The following is a 17,507-nucleotide window of genomic DNA, read 5'->3' as shown; positions in this document are numbered from 1 at the left end:
CCAGTGGCATTCCTTGCATAAATTATTATTTATCCATGGAATTCCCCTCTGCCTGTTACCAAATCAACCCTTCAACAACAACAAAAAAAAAAAAAAAAAAAAACAAATTCTTTGTCAGGCCTGTGAAGTCCCCTGGCCCATTTCCAACTCCATCTCTTCCACCTCCCACCTCCCACCCCCAGCTACAGCAAAGGTGAGAACTCCAAGACAGCCCTTACAGCAAGGGTGGCTGACACCTAATAGATTCCCATGGAGACCCAGGGCTGGAGCTTTCCAGTCCCTTTGGAAGAAGGAGTATAGACACGTGTCCGCTTTATTTTGCAGTGGCCATATGTTTATGCAAGCACAAAGCAATGGGCAGCACCCAGACCCATCTGAACCCTAATAATAAAGCCCTCCACACACAGACCGCATCAGTCAGCCACTCAGGTACACCCCCCGGAGCTCACTATGCACGCGATCCTGGAATCCCTGCAGAAGACTGAGGTAGGAAATCCCATCTGAAATCCCATGGAAGCATGAAGAAATTAGAAGCTCTGAGGTAAACAACATGCCTGGTCCTAGGGACAGCAAACATCTCCTTTTTTAAAAAGAATCGTTTGAATTATCTTTAAGTGATTGGACAAAGGAGTGTCAATACGTGTCATTTTGTAAATACAATGCATCTGGATGGAAGTCATTCTTTCCTTCATTCTTCCCCATCTCTCCCAACCCCATCTCCCCTCAGTTTTCCTCATTCCATTCTCACATATGTACATTAACTCTGACTGCACCTTTCTCCCTCACTTCCTCTCTCCATTTGTCTACCTTCCTCCTCTGTGCCTCCCTGCTCCCGACAGAGCATGCCCCAGTTTCCTGGTATGAATTTTGTTAAACTGTGAGTTAGTTGTTCAAAGGAGTTGCGCCATTGGAACTCTCTGCAGCATTCACCAAACCTGGGTCGATTTGTTTGTGTATATAACTTCCACATTTGAAAGAAAACACGCACCCTTTCTCTTTCTGAGCCTGACTTACTTCACTTAACATAAATTTTTAAGGGCATACATTTTCATTGTTGAAGACAGTAACTGACAGACAGCTAGAATTATTGTCATTTTGTTCTATAAATGGGAAACTGAAGTCCAAATCAGTCAAGTAATATTTCTCAGGCTTCATAAGAAGGAGAAGTCAGTGGCACAATTTGTGTGTATGTGTGTGTGTGTGTGTGTGTGTGTGTGGACACTGTCCCTGAGCTTTTGTGCTCAAGGCTAGTGCTCTACCACTTCAAGGCACAGCACCATTTCTGGATTTTGGGTAGTTAATTGGAGATAAGAGTCTCAGGAACTTTCCTACCTGGGTTGGCTTTCAAATGAGATCTCCTGAGTAGCTAGGATTAGAGATGTGAGGTGCCTGGCTGCTTTGGTATTTTCTCCCCCTTCCCTCCCCTCCTTTCCTGGCCCCCCAACCAAGCTGTAGGCTTGAACTCAGGGCCTGGGTGCTGTCCTTGAGCGCTTTTTGCTCAAAGTTAGCACTGTACCACTTAGAGCCAAAGCTCCACTGTCAATTCTCTGGTGGTTAATTGGAGATGAGTCTCACGAACTTTCCTGCCCTGGGTGGATCCTCAGATCTTAGCCTCCTGAATAGCTAGGATTACAGACTTGAGCCACCAGCGCCCGGCTGCTTTGGTATTTTCTATGTTCATCCATTCTGTGAATGTGTTGTCCATAACCTACGTAACTGATCTAATAGCGGCCCATTGCTTTGTCTTTGCAAGTATTGTGAGCAGCTCCAGAGCCTGCTTCCTACCGCCACATCCCATACCTCTCTCCCTTCTCCTCCACAAGGATTTTCCCCTGGGCAGGATTCTAAAGCTGGGAAGAAAGTGACCTGCAGGGGGCGCAATTTCCAGCTATTATTGAGAGTGTTTGCATTTTGTTCTCTTGTATGTGAAGGAATCCATTTCTGTCCACACAGACTGGCTCTTGCCTTCATGCCAAAAAGCTGGGGGTGACTGTACAAAAACATGTGAGCAAGACCCCACTCCATGGCAGAGGAGTCACTCTCAAAGCTTGCCTCTCTCTTTCGATGAAACTGAACCGGCCAGGCTGCCTTCAGCTTCGAAGCCCCCTCTCCTTTCTCTCCTCTGTCTCCCAATGGCCTTGCCTGGTGGCAGGCACTGTGGCATTCTGCGAATGGTACCCTGGGGCTGTGGGATGGAGATAGGAATGTAAGTGAAATCCCATAAATGATCCCAATTCCAGAAGCCTCTCTCTGGTCAAGGTATCAGACACCAAAACCCACAAGGGTGACAGCCCTGTGTTACACAACATGAAAGATGGAGAGATTGGTCAGAACTCTGGAGGGCAGGGGAGCGTAGAGAAGTATAAAGGAATGCACCCAGCTGGGTTACCAGGACTTCAAAGTGGACCTCAGGACAGCAGCCCTGAGGATATGGTTTGCTTCCTCATAGGATGTTTTTGTTTTTGTTTTTTTAGTTAATTGCCAACATTGTCATGAGGGTGTGTGTTTGTGCAGGTACAGGGCCTGGGTGTGCTGCCCTTTCCTTCTTTCTTTCTCTCTCTCTCTCTCTCTCTCTCTCTCTCTCTCTCTCTCTCTCTCTCTCTCTCTCTCGGCTATAGCTCTACCATTTGAACCACAACTCCATTTCCAGCTTTTTGGTGGTTCATTGGAGATGAGAGTCTCATGGGTTTTCCGGGCCAGGCTGGCCTTGAACAGGGATCCTTGGATCTCAAAGTAGCTAGGATCTACAAGCATTGAGTCACCAGTGGGTGTTGATGTGTGTTTGAAGGAAAAGACTTTTTCCAAGGGGCAGATGAGCTCAGCAAGAAAGGGAAATCGAGGCAGGATTCAGGAGAAGCCTCGCCCTGCCAAGAGTCCAGGTACTGCCCTGTAGTACTGGTCACTATCGAAGCAGGGAAATCATAACCCAATTCCTTGAGTCCTATTAAATAGGAGCAATGCCTAACTAACTCTGGCTTCTGGAGCTTCTAAAATGGGGCTGTTTGCGAGCAGAATGATCTAAATTACATTACCCGCTGGAAACAGGAGAGGGCTTTGTTAGAAATTAGCCACCCAAGTGTGGTAATCTGTGATTCCCTGCCTCAGTTTCTCATTTGTATCAGTCCACAAAAGTTCCTGCTGGATGGGGAGAGGGATATAAATTTCATACAACTCACATATGATATACTAAAAATATGGGAATTAAAATAGTTGAATACATAATCTTCAGCTAAATCTGGGACCCATATGAACAATTGCTAATGTGTACTGAGCGTGTGCCAGATAGCAGGCAGTGTGTTAAATTCATTCATTAGCTCACTTAATTCTTAGAGTATCGTCAATTGGTTAGGAACTTAGGACAGACCCCCAAGCCAAGCTGATTTAGCAAGCTTTAAATGTACTAGATTTTCATACAGCCAAACAGTAATTGAGAAAGACTATCAGTCTAAGCTGGGTACTGGTGGCTCACATCTATAATCCTAGCTACTCAGGGGGCTGAGATCTAAGGATTGTGGTTCAAAGCCAGCCTGGGCAGGAACGTCTGTGAGACTCTTATCTCCAATTAACCTCCAGAAAACCAGAAGCAGCACTGTGATTCAAGTGGTATAGTGCCAGCATTGAGCAAAAAAGCTCAGAGGCAATGTCCAAGCCCAAGTTCAAGCCCCAGTACCAGTCTTTAAAAACAAGACTGTCAATCTACTCATTTCTCCCAATTGGAGTATGAGCATCCAGCTGGCCTTTCCGGGTTAAGTAAGCATTTGATGTGGGCTGGCCTTGTGACAGTTCATCTCACAGAGCAGGGATGGGGGAGGGGGTGCGGGTCCTTCTCTGACAGCTAGCAAAGGCCACGGTGCCCATTGTAGCTAGGCATCCTCTTGATCCTACCCTGAGAACAAGCATCTATATGTTTCACCATGCTTTAATCATATGCATTCCAAAACTTCTGCAGACTCTGTTGCTTTATGGTTCTTCAGGATGACCACAGGGCAGGGCAATCACAATCACGGAAGGCTGTGTGGATTAAAGAGGTTTTAAGCAGGAAGAAGGAGACGTGGTGCATAGATACACCAGGAAGACGCCTTGGGTTGGAGGAACTACCTGTGCAAAAGTGTGGAGGGTCACTCCAAGTGACTGGAAATAGACCTGTGTCTCAGAAGTGCAGAGTTGGTGGGAAGTAGAATAAGATACCCAGACCCAGAAGGGCCTGAATTCCAAGATCAGGAAGTGGTGTCTACATTTGGGCCATCTGGAGGCCACTGAAGAATTTTAAATAATAAGGAAAATGTATCAGCTTGCAAATGTGAATGCCGACGGAGAGCTTTGGGGAGTGGGAGAGGAGGGTCTAGGAGGAATCTACTACAAGACAATTCTAGCAGCTACACAGTGGGGCATGAGCAGAAAGAGAGACAATGGATGTGATCAGGGAGACAAAAGACAAGCTGGATGCACAGGATTAACACCCAGAGTTTGTAGAGTTACTTCTGGAGTCTCAGACCCAGTAATGTTAACATTTGGAACCCAATTGTTCTCTGTGATGGGGGCTGCCCTGTGCCTTGTCATCTTCCCTCAACCCACTAAGTACCAGTGGTAAGCTTTTCACTTTGAGACAAACCACAAAGTCTCCAGACATTGTCATAAGAGCAAAAATTGCCTCTGGGTGAGAACTACTGATTTATGGAGGCAAAGGCATGGTCATTTCCAGAAACCTGATAGTAAATAGAAGTTCCGTAGGAAAATGGGAATGAGGCCATTGGTTTTGGTGATTGGTCACTACTAGATTCCTTCACAACAGCTTCTTCTATAGTGAAGTCCACTGTAAAGACTTCACTGTAAAGGGAAATAGTCAACTTGAAAGAATCAGGCCTGTTATCCTAGCTCCTTAGGAGACTGAGATCTGAGGATTGTAGTTCAAAGCCAACTGGGCAAAAAAAGTCTAGGAGTCTCTTATCTTCACTTAGGCATCAAAATGCTGCAAGCAGAGGCATGGCTCAGGTGGTAGAGCACAAACCTGTGGAAGGGGTGACATTGGTCACAATGCACTGTACTTACTCATCAGCTGACATGTTGATGTCAAACCCCTCTGTACAATGACTGAAAGATAATAAAAATGAAATAAATTAAATCAGTAAAAGTTAAAAGCCAAGTAAGAGCACAAGGTCCTGAGTTCAAGCCCCAATACTGACACTGAATAAATGGATATATTTAATTAATAAATAAGCAAACAAAGAAATAAGAGCAAGCAGGGATGAGCTGCTCTCAGAAGTCTGTCTCTGAAACTGAACTACGAAGCAGAAATGTCTCCCGCGGTGTCTCCTTTGCAGTTTCCTCTCCCTCCAACCCAGCAAGGGTCCATCTGAAGGGACATATGCTGCCCAAAAGGACCATCACAGACATGTGCTGAGTGTGGAAAAGTCCTGAGATTGGCTTGGGTTTGGCACTGATGGAACAATAAGCCAAGCCTTTGAAGCCAAGTCAAACAAAGGAACCATTTGTCTATGTGGATTGTTAGGAAGTCAAGCAGGATTACAGCTCAGAACTGAAAGAAGGCCAAGCTGAGATGATGTGGCTGAGACCCTTCTGTCAGGGTCTGAATTCTAGAAGCCAGTGGGCAAGAAAACAATCACATTTACGCAGTGCAACACAAGAAAGGCAGGCTCTGGATACTGTACTAAGAATATGGACTAATTCTTTTTCCCTTTCTGGGGTTTCTTTCATTTATTCAGTGTGCTAGAAGGATGCATGGGAAGGGATAATGGTAAAATAACAATAATAACAGACCTGGGCTCCAGTGGCTCATGCCTGTAATCCTAGCTACTAAAGAGGCTGAGATCTGAGGATCTCGGTTCAAAGCCAGCCAGGGAAGGAAAGTCTTATCTCCAATAAACCACCAGAAAACCTGAAGTGGCACTGTAGCTCAAGTGGTAGAGCGCTAACCTTGAGCTGAAGAGCTGAGGGACAGCACTCTGGCCCAGAGTTCAAGCCCCACTCACGGCCGACCAAACATAAATAAATAACAATAATAACAAAATCACGCTGGGTTTTGTTGTTGTTGTTTGTTTGTTTGTTTTTGTTTTTTGGTCAGCTGTGGAGTTGTAACTGAGAGTCTGGGCACCATACCTGAGTTCTTTAGCTCAAGGCTAGCGCTCTACCACAGCTCCACTTCTGGTCTTCTGGTGGTTAATTGGACATAAAAGTCTCCAGATTTTCCTGGCATTGAACCACAATCCTCAGATCTCAGCCTCCTGAGTGGCTAGCATTACAGGTGTGAGCCATTGGTGCCTGGCTAAAACCGCCATTTTAAATGCACGAAGATTTTCTTTACTGGTTTCTTTTTTTTTTAATAATTCTTCTGGAGTAATGGCGTTGAGTTTTACTCATTGTGTTTGTCCACTGGGGTGCTTGTCTGAGCTTCATTCCTTGGAGACATGGCTGACACTCCCCATCCAGCTTGGGTTTTTGCTGTTTTGTCTTTTGTTTCTGAGTTTTTTTGTTGGTGGTGGGTTTTTTGGTTTTGTTTTGTTCTGTCAGTCATGGGGCTTGAAGTCAAGGCCTGGGCACTGTCCCTGAGCTCTTTTGGCTCAAGGCGAGTGCTCTACCACTTTGAGCCACAGTGCCACTTGCAGTTTTCTGGTGGTTAATTGGACATAAGAGTCTCATGGACTTTTCTGCCAGGGCTGACTTCAAACTGGGGTCATCAGAACTCAGCCTCCTGAGTAATTACAGGAAGATTACAAGCATGAGCCACCTGGCCCAGGTTGGTTTTTAATCCAGTAGCTCTTATTTCAAAATGATCTTTTTTTTAGGGATAATATATATATATATATATATATATATATATATATATATATATATCCAGATATCTATCTATATAGAAATAGATAGCTAGATATATATATAGATAGATATATAGATATAGATATAGATATAGATACAGATATATATCTTCCTCTTCCCTCTCCTCTCTCCCTGACAGGCCTCTCTTGAGAGATGTTTCAAGCAATGATCCAATCATCTTGAGAGGTGGTTTTTTGTTGTTTTTTTTGTTTGTTTGTTTTTTTACCATATCTCTAGGTTGGAGCTACCTTCTGGATCACCCTGGGTCCAGTCTCTTTCCAGATTAGTGACTGCTCTTATCAACTTATTGATCAACTCAGACATCCTTTGTTGTTGTTTTTGCTGGTTCTAGGGTTGAACTCTGTCACTTTACCACTTGAGCCCCTCCTCCAGTCCAACTTTTTGCTGATTGTATTGGAAATGGTATGCTTTTCTCTATGGAAAACCAAAGAAGCTTTTTTCAAAGACCCATTTTTTTTCTTAGAAACTCAACTACTTCCAACAGAAAACAGAATCCTCAAAAGGGAAATCATAAGAGTCACAATGAACCTGAGCAATGGGCCAGGAAGCCACCTTCTACTGAATTCTAAAAGGAAAATTTCGAGCAGAAATATCAAGAGTTCTCTTACAAGTCTCCTTTTATAGCTGAACAAGGGGGATGGGAAGGTGGCTCAGTGGTAGAGTGCTTGCCTTGTATGCATGAGGCCCTGGGTTCAATTCCTCAGCACCACATAAGCAGAAAAAGCCAGAAGTGGCGCTGTGGCTCAAATGACCTGGTGTAGCCCGTGCAGGGCTACATTGTCAGACTTTGGCAAAAAAAAAAAACTAAACTAAAAAAACCTCAACTGCTACCTCTAGATATCAGGATTAGAACTTTGTTATTATCATTGTCCCTTTCTTTTTCTACTTAGAGTTTATTTTTACAACAAATCTGTATCACTTGGCCATTCTAAATGCTATTATAAGCCCAGTCCTGGTGGCTCACACCAATAATCCTAGCTACTCAGGAGGCTGAGATCTGAGGATCACAATTGAAAGCCAGTCCAGGCAGGAAAAGTCTGAGACTCTTATCTCCAAACAGGCTCAGAGGCAGTGCCCAGGCCCCAGGACTAGCAAAACAAGTTAATTAATTAAATTTAAAAAGTAAGTAGTTATTGGCATCTTCATAGCCTTTTCATCTAAGTAAATGCTTTTTGTTGATTATGGACTTTTAACTGCAGCCTGGGCGCTGTCCCTGAGCTCTTTTGCTCAAAGCAAGCACTCTTCCACTTTGAACCACAGTACCACTTCGAGTTTTCTGGTGGTTAACCTGAGATAAAAGTCTCACAGAGGGGCTGGGAAGGTGGCTCAGTGGTAGAGCGCTTGCCTTGAACGCATGAGGCCCTGGGTTCGATTCCTCAGTACCACATAAGCAAAAAGCCGGAAGTGGTGCTGTGGCTCAAGTGGTAGAGTGCTAGCCTTGAGCTCAAGAGCTGAGGGACAGCGCCCAAGCCCAGAGTTCAGGCCCCACGACTGGACCCAAAAAATAAATAAATAAATAAATAAATAAAAATTAAAAAAAAGTCTCACAGAATTTCCTGTCTGGGCTGGGTTTGAACTGTCAACCTCAGATCTCAGCCTCCTGAGTAGCTAGGATTACAGGCATATGCCACTATCGCACTACAATATATCCTTAAAGAACATTATGTCCTTTAACATAGTTGAGCTCTGACTTTTTGTTTCCTTCTATGTAAAATGTGAATGTCCCCATCTTGCTTAGAGCCAAACAAACAAACAAAAACCCCTGGAGAATCTGACCTTAAAATGGCCAAAGTATTATATGCACAGATGAAAACAGAACAGTAAAACCTGTCAAAATTGTCTTTTAAGATGAAGACAGAGGCGGATGAGCGAGTGACAGAGGGTGTGAGGTGGGGGGGCGGAGGAGGGGGGTATTATTTTGCACACATGTGTGGAGATGTCACAATAATCCCCTCCTTGCACAACGGATGTACGCTATTTAAAAAAAAAATCTTTAAAATACTTGCACTTGAAGTGATGTCACCAGCCTGAGGAGAGGAGAGTCCCCAGCCCTTGGGCAACGTCTAGGCCTAGAGTCACAACCACCCAGGACTGGCAGAATGCGGCCTTCAGACCTTAGAATACGGGATATCTGCCATCCTTAGTAAATTTCCAAAACTAGCCTCTAGCTTGAGCTACACTAACTCTGGTTTTGCTGTTGTTTGGTTGTTTGGTTTCGAGGAGGAAGGGCTGCTTTCCCTGAGCCTCCAGCAGAATAAGGTCCAAAGCGCCAAATTCCTGGGAAATCACTCCAAAGAAGCCTCTTCCAGAAGGACCCTGGGGCCACACTTCCGGGGCCGTCCCAGGGGAATCCAACACCACCTTGGCAGGTCTTGCACAATAACAACCTACTTGTGTGCTGTGGAACATTGCTGCACAGTTACCTGGGCTTGTATTCATCATCTGATTATAAATGAACGCTATATAAACGGGTCCTTGCTGCTTTGGGTTTGATGGGACGATTGTTGTTTGTTTCTGGTTTTCTGTGGGGTGGTCTGAGTTTATTATTATTGTTATTATTATTGGGGGATTGGGGGGTTGCACTGGAATCTCTTTTTTGGGGGGTCCAGTCGTGGGGCCTGAACTGTGGGCCTGGGCACTATCCCTCAGCTCTTCAGCTCAAGGCAAGCACTCTACCACTTGAGCCACAGCACCACTTCCGGCTTTTTGCTTATGTGGTGCTGAGGAATCGAACCCAGGGCCTCAGGCATGCAAGGCAAGCGCTCTACCACTGAGCCACCTTCCCAGCCCCCTGCACTTAAACGCCTCTCTTCACTACAAAAACTTGTGTCTAGTATTCCCCTTCACTTTATTAAATTAAAAATAAGGAAAATTGCCGGGGAACTGGTAGGGCCCACATGAGAGCTGCCCAAGGAGACTGAGATCTGGGGATTGGAGTTTGAAGCCTGCCTAGGCAGGAAAATTCTCTATGAGACTCTTCTCTTAATACTAAACTCCAAAACGCCAGAAGTGGACAAGTGGCTCAAGTGGTAGAGCACTAGCCTGGGGGGGTGGGGGGGAGAAAAAGAGGGAGGGAGGGAGGGAAGGGAGGGAAGGAAAGGAAGGAAGGAAGGAAGGAAGGAAGGAAGGAAGGAAGGAAGGAAGGAAGGAAGGAAGGAAGGAAGGAAGGAAGGAAAGAAGGCACGCAAGCCCAATTAAAATCTAGTAGTCTGTTCTCAAACTTGGAGGCTAGAAGCTGACCTGTTTCTAGGAAGTGGGGGCTGAAGCTTGCTTTGGGGTTGTGTAGAGGTGCCCCTCCCCCCCCCCCCCCCCCCCCGCAATGTGTGTGCCTGTAAATCAGTTCATGTTTCCCATTTCAGACTATCTCCTGCAAGTAGGGATGGACCGTCACTCCAAGCCTGTGTTCCCTCCCTAACGCTTTCCGGCAGTCGGCCTGAAAGGTGGCTGGAAATCGGTGTAAGGACCCCCCCTCCTCCATCCACCCCCCTCCCCCTCCCCTACTCCCGATCTCCTACCTCTGCCTGGAAACCCAGCCCGGCGGCGCCCCGCCCCCACCCGAACTCCGCCCCGGGTCGGCAGCCGGGCGCGGCAAGGGCCGCGGCCGGTAGAGGGCAGACTTACTTTACTTTCGCAAACGCGAACGCGGGTATCGCCGGAGGAGGGGGGTGGGGTGGGCGGGAGAAAGAGGCTTGGCCGGGGAACCCAGCCCTCGGATTGGTCGGCTACGCCGGGGCGCTGCGAGGCCGCGAGGAGGCCCGGAGTCCAGAGCTAAAGCTCCCCGCTGCCCAGCGCCGCGAGCTCGGTGGGAGCGAGGCTGCTCGGGAACGCGGGGCTGCGGCCGGGAGGGGTGACCCGGCGCGGGCTTGCGCCTCCCGAGGGTGCTCGTGCGTTTCCTTTTGTGTTAAGGAAGGGGTCCAGAGGAGACGGTTAAACACCTTTGGACGGAGGAGCCTGGATGGGAGCGCGCTGGCGGCTGCTGGTGTTAACTGTCCAGAATAACATAAAGCCTCAGACCCTGAGAGATTGGGCAGTGGGGAGCGAATTGCAGATCCGTGCAGGGGGCGAAGCAACGCCTGCTTCCGGCTGCCGTGGAAGGGGTTCGCTTTGGAGCGGGTGGGGGGTGTGCTCGCGCGTGCAGATTGCCCACGGTGCGCTTCACTGCGGGACCCCAGACAGCATCACGCACCCGGGGCTGGGCCCCGGGGACCTTCCCTCCCAGGAAACCCCACCGGAAAGGAGACCCCTCCTCCTCCTCCTCTGATGAGATCAATGAACGCGTTTATTCATTAGTGCGTTACCTTCCGTTTGCATCTGAAAGATGTCAGTTTATGAACACGTCCGTAATAAAAGGGAAAAGAAGACTCGGAAAGAAATCAAAGGTCGGGGAGGAAAGAGTTAACGGTTTTCTTCACGAAAAGTCTCCGGTGGACTCCCCCGGGGCCGGCTTTTCAAGCTCTCCTCCCGCCCATGGGTGCGAAGTCGGGTCTCGGGGTTCGGGCTCCCCAAGTACCTCCAGTGCTCTCCCGGGTGGGTAGCGAGCGGGCGCCTTCGGTTCGCGCCCCGCCCCAGACCCCGCAGGGCGGCACTGGTGGGGTCACCCGCGCCGCCAGGGGCTGGCAGCCGGCGGAGGAGGCGGGAGGGACCTCGCCCAGGAGGCTGGGGTGGGCTGAAGTCGGGTACGGACCTCCCTCCCCACCCCCAGGGGCGGGCACCCCCTCCCCCAGCTCGAGAGGCTGCGGGGAGCTGTGCGGGATCGGCGCGTCCGGGGTCCGCGCAGGGCGGTGGCGGTGTCAGCTCCTTTGCCAACAAACGGAGGGGAGGGGGCTGATTCGGAGTCGAACGTGTCCGATCAGACAGCTGCCCAAGTAGACTATCACACACACACACTCACACCACGAAATATAGCGGGTGTTCCTTCCCAAAGCGCCTTCCAAGTATACGTGGCATTGAACTGCAGCGTGATTTTAACCCCCGGCCATCCTTTCCTTCCCCACCCCTCCCCGCCCCGGCCACGCACTGGGCGCGGGGCTCCCCAATCCCCCTTCCTTCCCCCTTTCCTCGCGGCACTGAGGCTCCGAACGCCTCTCTTCTCGCTGCCCGGGAGAGCGCGCCTGGCGATCCGGGAGGGGAGGGCGCGCGCCGTGGGGCAGGGGACGGGGCAGCGGCTCCACCTGCAATGCTGGACACGCACGCACACACATACGCGCGCAGGCAGCCTGATCCCCACGCCGCGCCCGCGCAGGAGCGGAGAAAGGGAAAGCCCGAGCAGGATGGTAGGCGCGCACAGTTAATTCATCCGGAGCTCCGCGTACGGTGTTTACATCCGAGCCGAGGAGCGCCGGGCTCGCCGGGCCGAGTCTCCTCCCCCTTTCCCCGGCTCTCCACCAGCGCCCCTCCCGCTTCCCAAAGCAGAGGGCAGGGCCCACAGAAAGATTTTTTTTTTCTTACACATCCACGCCCACCCACGGCCCTTTATAATCGCCGGGTCCGCGCGGCCGAGGACCCCCGCCCCGCGCTGCGCGCCGCCCGCCGCCCGAGCCCGCTGCGCCACGGCGGCCCGCCGCCCGGCTCTCCCCTCCGCGCCCCCCTTCCTCCTCCTCCTCACCCCCGCCTCCGAGAAGGGCAGGGCGTTGCAGAGGCTTGGCGGGAAAAAGCCCAGGGGCGGGATCTGAGAGGCGGTATAAAAGCGGCTTTTGGGGGCTTTTTCATCCGACTCGCTGTAGTAATTCCAGCGAGAGGCAGAGGGAGCGAGCGGGCGCGCCCGCCTGGGTGGAAGGAAGGAGGGAGTGAGAACCGGCGCGCTCCGCGGCGTCCTGGGAAGGCAGATCCAGAGTGAAGGGGGGGAACTTCGCCCGCGGCCCCCGCCGCCAGACCCTGCACCCCCCGCGGCCCACCGCCCTCGCCACAGCCGCGTAACTTTGCCGGGTTTCTGCGGCCGGACTGTGCTCTGGAACTTACAACCTCCCCAGCCAGGACACCACTCTCCCGGACGCGGGGAGGAGAAGACTGCTGCTGCCCATTCGGAGGGACCACTTTTCCTCGCCTTTACCCCAAGACCCGCTTCCCCCCATCTCCTCCCCGGAGAGCCTCGTCTCCGCAGCTGGGGGTGGAAGGCTGGATTTCCTTCGAGTGGTGGAAGACCCGGTAAGCACCCTGCTCGCTGCGTCTCTTCGTGCGTTCTCTCCCCGGGTTCAATGCTGCGGCTAATCGAGTGTCCGAGTCGGGGTCGTCTTCTCTCCCCTCCCTGCGCTAAGCTCTTGGCACTTTTCTTCGGAGTAGTTGAGGGGTTGGAGGTCGGGGGGGTGAGGGAAGATCGGGGGTCGGGGTTGGGTGACTTGTCAAGGTGAGAGGGGGGGAAAGGGAAAGGAGAATCGGGGGGTGCCCTTGGAAACTGGGCTTCAGAGGGATTTTTGCGTCTTTTTTTCTAGTACGTACGCTCGTTCCCGCCGGGTTGGATATGACTGCGTTATTGCAGTCATTGCTGTGGGGGTCTTTTTGGGGGGGGAGCAGGGGGGCGGACATCTGCTTCGCAGTGGCCAGAAAAAGCCCCTGACAACCCGGGCTCCTGGATGAAGAAGGGGCTCCGCCACTGCGTGCGAGCGAGGCGCCCGAGCCGCGGTCCCCCGTCCCCGGGAGGACCTTTAAATTTCGGCTTTGCGCATTTCTGACAGCCGGAGACAGACACTGCGGCGCGTCCCGCCCGCCGCCCCCCAGACTGGTTCTCAGCAGAAGTTGAACGCTGGCTTTGAGAAATACAGTGATCATTGTAGAATTTAAAAACCTGATCGCGTTGGTGAAGACTTGGTGCGGGCAGTAGCGCCGGGGAGGAGGAAAGGCGAGGCTGGGAGGGAGTCGGGGGGTGGAGGATCCCTCCGGTTGACTTAGGGGTGGCCAGAGCAGATCTCCCACTCGGCCTTGACTCCCTCTCGCTGCGATCGCGGGTGTCCCTGCGCCTCCTCTCCCCCCCTCCCTCCCTCCCCACGAGATGAAGGGGGGACGGGCGGGGAGCCGAGCTCCGGGGCTATTCGGGAACAGCTGCTACCCGCGGCTGGGCGGCGGAGGACGACGCCCCCGCTCGGGGCGCTGAATCGCCGCAGGGTCTCCAGCGCCGCCACGGCGTCGAGTGTGTAAAGGGAGGTGTCCCCGGCATGATTATTCAGCACCCCCTTTCTATTTGATGGAGGAGATGTGTTCGATTCCTGCCCCACACACACATACCCTGAGATCAGAGCTCGCCAAGTCCCCCCCCTCCCAGCCATCTCCGAGAGAGAAAGAAGCCGGCGGAGGAAGGAAAGGGGGGGCGTGCTGGGGGTGGGGATGGAGGAGGCGGGGAAGGGCGGCGGCGCCGGCGGGGGCAGCCGCGCGCGGCGAGGGCGCGAGTGGGGCCGGGTGCGGCGGCGGCGCGGAGCCGGTGCGGGAGGGGAGGCAGGGGGGCGCGCGCGCGCGCCGGGGCGCCGCTCTCCCCTTTCTCCTTCAGGTGGCGCAAAACTTTGCGCCTTCGCTTTGGGCAGATCGCCGTCTTTCCCCGCCGCCGCCGCCTCGGAAACGGGCCGAGGCCCCTGTGGATCACCGCGGAGCTCGGCTCCCCGACTGCGCCCGCAGAGCGCCAATGAGGGCGGGGACTCGGCGGGCGCCGCACAGCTGGCTTGCCAAGTGCGTGCCAAGCTAGTAGTAGTAGTAATAGGGAGTCGCCTAAAGAGAGGAAAAGGGGGGGAGTGTCCCCCGACCCGGCGTCGTCTCGGGAGAAGCAGGGTTCGGGGTCGTGCTGCGCGCTGCTGTGTTGGGGTTTGCACACCCACAAGAACCACTTAACTCAAAAATATCCCCCCCCTTTGTGCTCTTTCTGCCCCCCCAAAAAACAACCACCACCACAACAGGCCTCCGCGACCATGCCTCTGAACATCAGCTTCTCCAGCAGGAACTACGACCTGGACTACGACTCGGTGCAGCCGTATTTCTATTGCGACGAGGAGGAGAACTTTTACCACCACCAGCAGCAGAGCGAGCTGCAGCCGCCCGCGCCCAGCGAGGATATCTGGAAGAAATTCGAGCTGCTGCCCACCCCGCCCCTGTCCCCGAGCCGCCGCTCCTACGTGGCCGTCGCGTCCTTCTCCCCCCGGGGAGACGATGACGGCGGCGGCGGCAGCTTCTCCACGGCCGATCAGCTGGAGATGGTCACCGAGCTGCTGGGTGGAGATATGGTGAACCAGAGCTTCATCTGCGACCCGGACGATGAGACCTTCATCAAGAACATTATCATCCAGGACTGCATGTGGAGCGGCTTCTCGGCGGCGGCCAAGCTGGTGTCCGAGAAGCTGGCGTCCTACCAGGCTGCGCGCAAAGACAGCGGCGGCGCGAGCCCCGCCCGTGGCCACGGTCCGGGCGGCGCGGGCGGCGGCGGCGGCGGCGGCTGTTCCTCCAGCCTCTACCTGCAGGACCTGAGCGCCGCCGCGTCCGAGTGCATCGACCCCTCGGTCGTCTTCCCCTACCCGCTCAACGACGGCAGCTCGCCCAAGCCCTGCGCCTCGCCCGACTCCAGCGCCTTCTCCTCGTCCTCCGACTCTCTGCTGTCCTCCACCGAGTCCTCCCCGCGGGCCAGCCCCGAACCCCTGATGCTACCCGAGGACACGCCGCCCACCACGAGCAGCGACTCTGGTAAGCCGAGCCTCCCACCCCACCACCACCACCAGGACACCCGGCTTGGGGGGGGGGGGGGATAGGGTAACCAGGACATCTTCGCCTGTGCGCATGGGCGCCTAAATCCAGCGCCACTTGGTCCCCAGACCTGCCTTGCTCTGGTCTCCAGTTTGGAAGGCGAAATGGTGCATCTTGGGAGCTCTCTCCATCTTTGGACCCCTGAGCAGTTAGTCTCCCCTTCCCTCCCTTCTCATCCCCGCTCCCCCCTCAGTCCTTCCCACCCCTCAGGAGTTTCATCTGGGTTCTTTACTCTCCTGGCAACTCAGTCCACTCCCTCCTGACTCTCTAAAGCATTATAATTGCTCTAAGGGGCGGGGGATGGGAAGGGGAAGAGATGAGCTGCAGGTATACATGAATGGAATTACCTCCCTCTTACCTTCACTTCCGAAAGGAAAAAGGTAGGAATTTCAGAGGCTGGGCCTCTCCAGCCCTGAAGAAAAGCTTTTGACCCAGCCCAGGGTCTAGTGAAAGTGCCTGGAGATTTGAGGGGCAGAGCCACTGCCTTCCCCCCCCCCCAACCTCCACCCCTTCCAGCCTGTTTTGAATGCTTCAAAGCAAATCCTGGCCAAATTGGACTGCTTCCCCTTTTTCTTTTTCTTTTTTTGCCCTTCCAATAAAATAAGGAGTTACTGAAGTCATACCAGATTCATAGCACTCCTTTACAGCACCTGAAGGATTTTGGTAAAGTCCCTTCAAGATGGGAGGTGCTTGGGAATGTGTTTGCTTTGGGTGTGTCCAAAGCCTCTTTAAGTCTTAGGTAAGAGCTGGCATCTTTGCCAATTTACCAGTGCCATAACCCAGCTGCCCTTCTCCCGCCTTCCTGAGGAGAAGCAGGGAAGAGTTGGCAGGATTCGATCCAAGTCCTTTTCCAACCGACTTAAGTAACTTTATATTTGCATAGCAGCAATTTAATCTGGCCTTTGACTGGCTTTAAGGAAATGTTCACTGATTGCCATTTTCTTTTCTTAAAGAGGAGGAACCAGAGGATGAGGAAGAAATCGACGTTGTCTCTGTGGAAAAGAGGCAGTCCTCCACCAAAAGGTCAGAGTCAGGGTCATCCCCTGCTGGGGGCCACAGCAGGCCTCCTCACAGCCCGCTGGTCCTCAAGAGGTGTCACGTCTCCACTCACCAGCACAACTATGCTGCACCCCCCTCCACCAGGAAGGACTACCCTGCGATCAAGAAGGCCAAGTTGGACAGTGGTAGAGTCCTGAAACAGATCAGCAACAACCGGAAATGTGCCAGCCCCAGGTCCTCAGACACAGAAGAGAATGACAAGAGGCGGACACACAACGTGTTAGAACGCCAGAGGAGAAATGAGTTGAAACGGAGCTTTTTTGCCCTGCGCGATCAGATCCCAGAGTTGGAAAATAATGAGAAAGCCCCCAAGGTAGTTATCCTGAAAAAAGCCACCACGTACATCTTGTCCATCCAGGTAGAGGAACAGAAGCTTGCTTCAGAAAAGGACTTACTGAGGAAGAGACGAGAACAGTTGAAACACAAACTCGAACAGCTGCGGAACTCTTGTGCATAAACATGTTGGACCGATGGGAGGGAGGGACTGGAATTGTGTGTATTCTCACTCCTTACTAAGGAAAAGAAAGATATTACTTCCAGAGGGGGGGAAAAACTGCAGCGACTCTTTATGTTTAAAAGAACTTGTTTCAAAGATGCATGATCAAATGCAACCTCACAACCTTGGCTGGATCTTGAGACTGTAAGGTTTAGCCATAATATAAACTGCCTCAAATGGGACTTTGGGCATAAAAAAAAAAACAAAAAACAAAAAAAAACTTTTTTTTATGCTTACCATCTTTTTTTTTCCTTTAACAGATTTGTATTTAAGAATTGTTTTTAAAGAAAATCTTAAAAGTTTACCGTTTTCCTGTGTAAATAAGACCATTAAATGTAAATAACTTTAATAAAACGTTTATAGCAGTATACAAGATTTCAAA

The 17,507-nt window shown here is 51.8% G+C and overlaps 1 protein-coding gene across 1 annotated transcript; it reads left to right on the top strand.

Moving 5' to 3' along the window:
• The first annotated feature begins 12,773 nt into the window (after positions 1 to 12,773).
• Myc (MYC proto-oncogene, bHLH transcription factor) lies at positions 12,774 to 17,087 on the top strand. The gene is made up of 3 exons (XM_042673099.1): positions 12,774 to 12,999; positions 14,733 to 15,510; positions 16,524 to 17,087. Exons 2-3 carry the CDS (start codon positions 14,745 to 14,747, stop codon positions 17,084 to 17,086), a joined length of 1,329 nt encoding a protein of 442 aa, XP_042529033.1. The 5' UTR covers positions 12,774 to 12,999; positions 14,733 to 14,744; the 3' UTR covers position 17,087.
• Positions 17,088 to 17,507: the final 420 nt, after the last annotated feature.

The sequence above is a fragment of the Dipodomys spectabilis genome, unplaced genomic scaffold, assembly GCF_019054845.1.
Source record: "Dipodomys spectabilis isolate Male_0828 unplaced genomic scaffold, ASM1905484v1 ptg000783l, whole genome shotgun sequence".
Classification (NCBI taxonomy): Eukaryota; Metazoa; Chordata; class Mammalia; order Rodentia; family Heteromyidae; genus Dipodomys; species Dipodomys spectabilis.
This window is presented reverse-complemented; position numbering and strand designations above follow the sequence as displayed.

Bases quoted from the DNA above. Each gene is read 5' to 3' on its own strand.
- Myc (XM_042673099.1), top strand. From the start codon at position 14,745: ATGCCTCTGAACATCAGCTTCTCCAGCAGGAACTACGACCTGGACTAC. The intron at 15,511-16,523 runs GTAAGCCGAGCC...CTTTTCTTAAAG, and splicing joins CACCACGAGCAGCGACTCTG to AGGAGGAACCAGAGGATGAG.